This window comes from Engraulis encrasicolus, chromosome 6 (assembly GCF_034702125.1).
Source record: "Engraulis encrasicolus isolate BLACKSEA-1 chromosome 6, IST_EnEncr_1.0, whole genome shotgun sequence".
Classification (NCBI taxonomy): domain Eukaryota; kingdom Metazoa; phylum Chordata; class Actinopteri; order Clupeiformes; family Engraulidae; genus Engraulis; species Engraulis encrasicolus.
The window spans coordinates 49,420,180-49,427,679 of NC_085862.1; the positions used below are offsets into that span (position 1 = coordinate 49,420,180).

Consider the following 7,500-nt stretch of genomic DNA (forward strand, 5'->3'; position numbering starts at 1 on the left):
GCTCTTCACATCCATGGAGGGGGCCTGGAATGACACCACACCAAAACACACGCACACACCAAAACACACACACGCACAGACGCACACACACGCGCGCGCACACACACACACACACACACACACACACACACACACACACACACACACACACACACACACACACACACACACACACACACAAACACACACATTACGATGCACTCCTATGACAGCACTTTGCTCATGTCACCCACCCACCTCTTCACAAACCAACACTGCCCTCCAGTGGTGAACTGTAGGTATAACATTTTGCAGACAATTCCCCCTTGGCCCTGAAACCCAGCCCAACACAGAGAGTCTATGCATCAGCCACAACAACAAAAAAATACATTTGAAAAGGTGTGATTTAAAATATAAACAAGTTCGCTTTTTCGCCAAACCAGTTAGCTGTCAAAAATGAATGTACAAGACTGGATGGATGAGCATTCCTGTGTTATCGCTCATAGATAATCTGGGCCCATCTCTTCTGATTTGATGATGTGGACATGATTCATTCTTGCCTCTTACTGACAACATGCTTTAAGCCCGATTCATACGCTACATGTGAGATGGTATATGTTGGAATGTCTCACACGTGCATGCTAACCAATGAGAGTACATGATGACAAAAGGAATAACAAATGACAAAAGGAATGTGGAGGGTTAGCACGTACGAACAGAATTACGTACCAAACGTACTATAGGGTATGAATGGGCCGCAATACCACATAATGAATTAAAACATTGTGCGTCTGCTGTTTCCAACTACAGCCCGGAGGGGCCCACAACAAAGGAAAAAGATGAAAAAGTTTTGCCAGTTCTGCCAAAGGAGGAAGTGGAGGTAGTGTGAACTTCCTCATGCTTTTTCAAGTTCCATGTGTGTTAGCCTCATAGCAACAGGAAGAGGTGGGTGAGGATGTTGCTAGCGTACGTATATGTCCTCATAACTGCCACTCTTTTGTAATGTCCACTACTGCAATATCAGCGTAAAAGTTGAATCTGTGACCTGTAGCAATCGCAGAAGACTGCCCACACATGCATATTGTCGCTGTTCGGGAGAAACCTTGTATCTCAACTATTTTTTTTTATAATTATTTTAATTGTATAGTTCATATATGAAGCACGTTATGAGTTTTATTCTGCATATCTTTTCCCGTATGGGCACTCCAACCCACCTGAATGATGTAGACTTCTTCCCGTCCATTGTACCACACCTCAAACTTCTTAATGTCACCTTTCACATTCTCTGTGATTCCAACAGAACTCATCTATGGAAAAAGCAGCAAAAAAAGAGTTAGCACATCAAAAACTGTTACCGAAACAAGGACAGTCTGAACACAGTCATTGTGAGATCAGATATGAGCACCATCTTGAAACACACTTCAAAAGGAAACAGGGAGTGGGCCTTACTTTCTTCAACTATTTGCTCAACATCACAAAAGTGGCAAAAGTCTCTTAGAGTATGTGTAAATAAGGCATTCCTCTACTGCTTATCTACAAACTGGCATGATATCTGTGGTTCGGGTGTTCTAGATATCAACACAGGACAAATTGAACAAAAATGTGGAGGTTTCTTTCACATATATAAAATTCCGTCAAGACTGTGTGAGACTTTCCTGTGACTATTCTATTAGTTTCCAAAAAGATTGATTCCCAACACATGATCTCAGAACAGAAGTGGCAAAACAAAGAGGTTCAAATGATTCCACATGTGTGAACTGGAACGGGTCAGGAATTCAAAGCCTGAAGAGTGGAAACAGAACACATGGTATCCAAAAAACAACATCGGGAGCCCAGGGTTAAAAAAAACAAAAACAAAAGCGTAATCACTTTCAACTGCCTGCCTGATGCTAACTCATCTCTCAGAGTATGTTTTTTGCACATTTGTCTACAGAGAATATGTTTTTTGCACATTGCCTTTTTATTTTGTCTTTATTTTTATTTTTATTTCTTTCCCCCTCCCTGACTATTACCTGTGTTATATGTGTCTTTAAATGTCCATGTGGGCATTATGTGTATTTATGCAAGCTACTTGACACCTGAATTTCCCCTCTGGGATCAATTAAGTTAATGAAGTACTCTACACTACTCTACTCTACTCTACTCTACTCTACTCTACTCTACTCTACTCTTCAGTAGATGCTGTGGTCACATTGGTCAGAGCCATCCTTTGAGAAAAGAGGAATTTATTCAAAAAGAACGGTAAAAATAAAGGAAATAAATGGTCTGATGTCACAACCTTCAGATGACCAACAGCAGTGGCTTCCTGTGTAATGATTCAAGACGTGAGGGTTTAAACAAGAGCCTGGGTTGCCATTAGCTTTCTTGAATTATCACAGAAGAATTATGAAATTGCCCTCTCCCATACTTTAGTGCTCAAGGGTTGGTGCAAGGGTTGGTGACATTTAGCCTTCATCGAAGAAATTGACGTCCACATTGTATGGTTATTAAAACATACATATTTTTCAAAGTCAAAATGTTCAATTACATGTCAACAGATGTTTACAGTAAAGCACTTTGGGGATAAATAGCACATCATACTGGTTATTCTAGCTTTCACATACGGAATGCAATATATTGGCTGCACAGTATTATTTTGATGTGATGATCCACAGCTACGGTCTGTACAAGCGACTGTGCATCAGCACAGCAACTGATCTGGTCATTTTGTAGAAAACGTGTTGTAGAAAACAACCCAAAAAATGAAAGAAAGAAAGAATGTAAATAACAAGGATTGCCTCACTTGAGTTAAGCAAGGGTGGGGAAGCATTTTCATTCGAGGGCCGTTTCAAATTGTATTAAGCCCTGCAAGGGCCGTACTATGAACACAAACCAGGATTTCCCCCTGCACTTTAGGCCTATATTGAAGGCAGCCACTTTTACAACAGACCCCACCTTCACTAGGTCCCCTTAAAATATAACTTAATTCCATTGCAAATGTAATTTCTATCATTTCTATACAAAACATGTCATATTTCATGTGAAACTGCTTAACCATAAAATTATGTCAGGGCCTAGGTAAGACCTTGAGACATAAGTTCCTCACCCCTGCTCTAAAGGCTTGTCATCCAGTGGCATAAGTAGACATATCGCACAAGATGTGAAACTAATGTTTAGCATGAAATTGTGTTTGAGGCCACAACATTCAAATAGAGTGCTAGGTTCAAGTATCGCTTCTTATCATAAGAGGAAACTCTATAATAGTCATTACATTAATGGTTTTGAAACTTAATCCTCATAATGTCATATATTAGTAAATATTCATTCAGGAGCAACTCTGCATCAATCTATGTCAAATCTATACAATGTTTAAACTCAATAGTAGGAAGGTATTTACAATCCTGTGCTCATCTGGTCATAGTGCGCATCTCTGCATAACTCATGTCATTAAAATGGCATTAAGTCTCCTGTTCTGTTAAAACATTAAGTCATTTCAACCACATGTTCCTTCTAAACAAGGACACAATTTATGTGTGTAGACAATCAGACCTTCTGTTTATAAACACACGTCTGGTCCTTGACAGACTCAACACTTCTTCCTCGTCATTACAAGCACATTTGATCCCCAACTGAAGCATGCTCCAGAAATGAAAGGGATTTTTTGTTTGTATTCGGATGTACTCAGTACGAATAACACAAGAGGCATCAGTCTCTAAAGGAATATTCTACAATTTTTTTTGGTCATGTTGCTCATTTTACACCTCCCCTTGATGTAAATGCCTGAGTTTGGTCTTTATCCTCATCTTCCAGCCATTCTATCTTTCATATTCTATCAAGTCTACTGATATTACTACTTAGCATGCATCCTTGAACCGTATGGTACCAGCAGAAACGGAATGACACCAACTGGAGTAAGGTTTAAAATAAGCAATATTTCCAAAATGGTGTACTGTTCCTATAAGTCTGACACACTACTGCCAGTTAACAACCAGAGCAGTCATGACGCATGCGACGTGACAATAGCAACAAACTACCCCACATTTCCCCACACACTGTGCAATAACCTACTCTCAGGCCTCCCATCACGCCTCAATCAATGGGGGAGGGCATTTGCCTTGTAAATACGGTTTTCTGTGGCTCCATTTTCAAAGCAGATGCAAAAGCAGCTGAGTTGTAATGTAACTCCTGGGCGCATTATTTTACCCCAAGACCTTTTGCATGAGCCATTTACGGCACAAAACACAGCAGCACACAAATGTAACATCAACCTCAGATGGTGATAAATTAACCCATTGATGCCTAAAGCACCTCCAAAAAAAGCCTGCTGAATGCCTAAGCACTTGTTGGAAAAGTTGCCCTCAGCCTATAAAAACATAAATATCTTAGCCTCTAACACACATAAAAACATGAAATAAGACCCTCATATTGCATTAGAATGTGTTCATTCAGCTGTAACATACCCACATATTTATTTAAAAAAGGTAAAATCTCAAGAGCCTGAATGCAGCGTATATGTGTCTCCAGGCACCAAAGGTCAAACAATATTTGTCATCAGGCTAAAATGGGTTAAAGTTAAGAGTTTTTCCTTCCAAAATGCTTGATCTAAATAATGGGTTTGAAAGCTTAGATCAATTCCTCACTGACTGCCGTACTGATTCCATATAGAAGCAGCATACGGTATATATATAATACGCTGTAGCTTGACATCTCACTTAAAGTTCGCCCACACAGTAAAACAGTCTTCTGTTCTGGCCTTACACCCACTCACTCAACAACAGCGTTTTGAGAGAGTAAACGGACACTTTTGGAAAAGAACACGCTCCTAAATATAAAATGTGTCCATCACTGTGTGGTTTGAGGAAGCATCTTTCAAACTGATGTGGAAAGCCTCACTTTCTTGTACACAGCACATTTACTGACATGAAGCTGCTCACTATACCTTGATTTGTTTAGAAATAAATGCTGTGGTGAAGTGTACTAACATTGTGGAAAGACCCCTGATGAAGACCTTGTTGGGTCGAAACGTTGTATGACCTGAATACATTTTCAAAGTGGAGCTTAAGTGTGCGGACATCTACTCTTTCCACTATCAGATACGCCTTCTGTCCTGCACCTGACCTCAGACAGGTGGGATGTGCACACTCTTACTCTTATGAAGAGGTGTACTAACATACCTGACCAATGACCACATAAGGGCCTATGGGGATCCGGGTTCTAGTCTGGCCTGAGTCATTTCCCAACCGTACCTAATCTCTCTCCACCTTGCTTCCTGTCGCTCTGTCAACCAGCTCTCTCTGTCTCTGTTTCTGTCTCTCTGACTCTCTGACTCTCTGTATCTCTCTCTCTCTCTCTCTCTCTCTGTATCTCTCTCTCTCTCTCTCTCTCTCTCTCTCTCTCTCTCTCTCTCTCTCTCTCTCTCTCTCTCTCTCTCTCTCTCTCTCTCTGAAAATAAAAATCCCCTTGGGGTTAAAGAAGGGGGTCTGGGGCTCTCTCAGTGAACCGAAATACCATCACCAAGTCAAACGTGTCCAAACAAGAGCGTTTTGGGAGGGAGGGAGGGGGCTTTTGGAGCTCAGCTCACCTTGAGGGAATGCTTGAAACTGTACGAGGGGGACTTCTCGTGACCCTCGGTGGTCTCCTCCCGCTTCTTGCAGAAGAGGAGCATCTTGTGGTACAGGAAGAGGTGCCTCTGCATGGGCTTAAAGCGCGCCAGGTCCTTCACTTTGTTGTGGCCCTTTTTATGGTCCGTCCACACGTTAAACGAGCCCTGCATGAGCAGCTTGCCAAGGTCACTGAGATTGCCCTGAGGAGGAAATTAAGACACGCGTTTGTCATGAAACATCATAATCGGCACACATCATAATCGGCACACAAACACCCACTCACCATCACCACCACCACCCAGGGTTGCCAGATGAGACTGATGATTTTCAGACCAAAAAATGCTCAAAACCCGCCTGGAAGCACTACTGTAAATCCCACCCAATTTGAACTAAATTCTATTGATTTCTATGGCCATACATTTGCTGAAAAACACACCCAAATGCCATTTTTACCCATTTTTACCTACAGACGCCCAATCTGGCAACCACCCCATTTGATAAATCATATAATTTCGGCATATCATGTTTTACTATCACAGTAGATGAAGACTATGATAGTGTTTTGTCTTCGGTCAGCACTGGCAGCAGCTCCCAAAACCCCACCACCTCCCCAGATGGCAGTACCTCAAAGCCAGTGATGGCGATCTGATGCATGGAGTCATTGACAGACTTGATGATGTCCAGCATCGTGGCCAAAGCCTCCTCCAGCTCCACGGTTCCCTCAGAGTTCTTGCTGCATTTCAGCATCTCCTAAAGTATCGAAGAAGCGGGGTTTACAAATTGTTTATTTACCAAGGTTTTGAATGCATGCAGACATTTTTTGCACTGCATGACCAGTAAAGCTAGGATGATCATCTGGATTAAGTGCATAGATAGGACCAAGTGATCTACCAAGTCCTTTACCAATTTTTACCCAAGGTTTTAGGTGAACTGTGCGTAAAATCAATCTAAAAATAATTACTTTTTTAAAAACTGCATGACCAGTAAAGCTGGTGAAATCATCTGTATTACTTGTAAGTGCACAGATCAGACCAGGTAATCTGATGCTGTTTTGGACCTTCTGTAAACATTCATTAATCTCCACAACTGTTTAATAAAATTGGGCAAAACAAACTGGGATTTTGTCTTCGGAACGTTTTTTTTGTGAAACCTGTTTTTATAAGGAATGGACCACAGTCTGACCACTACACTGTCAGTCACACTGTAAAGTGAAACTTGAAGAATTCAAAAATATGAATACATTCATGAGCTCTAACACACACAAAAAACTTGCCTTCAGCATGAGTTGGTATTTGGTGATTCTCTGCACTGGCTTCAGTAGGTATGCGTCCAGTGACAGCTTGTGATCCAACCTCTTCTGGCACTCCTGAAGTGACAGTAACTTATCAACTTTTTGAACCCTATCATACACACACATCCACAAAAAAAACAAAGGACGATGTGGAAGATCTAAGGGAAGGATGTCATAAGGAAAAGAGAATAGACTGTTAAAACTACGGAAGCCAAGATGAGAAGATGTATAGAGAGATATGTGTGTGAGACAACGAGAAGCAACTGAATGAGACCTGAAAGAAGAGACTATCTGCACACTGTCTCCAGAGGGCTTCAGAGCGCGGCTTGTTCTGGCAGTACTTCTCATAGATCTGAAGCTCTTCTTTCTGTGGAAAAAAGAAAGATCCAACTAAAACCTCAGCCACCTCACAACAAACATCCAACAATACCTTTTATCACTGTTTTGCCATATGTGCAATACGGTTTAATCAATTTAATGTATCATGCATGCAGTTGTGTGCAACATGTTTGATCTGTCTTATCCTGTCTTGATCTGCCATATCCATTATGTGCATGTATTACCGGTATGTGTATTATGTGTATGCAACAAGACAACTTCATTTCCTTCAGGATCAATAAAGGAACACTTTACTGTACTGTACTCTAC

At 41.2% G+C, this 7,500-nt stretch overlaps 1 protein-coding gene across 6 annotated transcripts in view; it reads right to left on the reverse strand.

Annotated features, from left to right (window-relative positions):
- mcf2l2 (MCF.2 cell line derived transforming sequence-like 2) overlaps positions 1-7,500 on the reverse strand; it is a 99,838-nt gene that overhangs the window by 23,010 nt on the left and 69,328 nt on the right. For all 6 annotated transcript variants that reach the window (XM_063201839.1, XM_063201842.1, XM_063201837.1 and 3 more), the window contains exons 19-24: positions 7,127-7,219; positions 6,835-6,927; positions 6,186-6,311; positions 5,540-5,761; positions 1,194-1,286; positions 1-24 (exon numbers count right to left, since the gene is read on the reverse strand). The exon at positions 1-24 is cut by the window's left edge and continues 55 nt beyond it. In XM_063201839.1, the coding sequence (XP_063057909.1) occupies positions 1-24; positions 1,194-1,286; positions 5,540-5,761; positions 6,186-6,311; positions 6,835-6,927; positions 7,127-7,219 (651 nt within the window). The remainder of the gene's footprint in view (positions 25-1,193; positions 1,287-5,539; positions 5,762-6,185; positions 6,312-6,834; positions 6,928-7,126; positions 7,220-7,500) is intronic.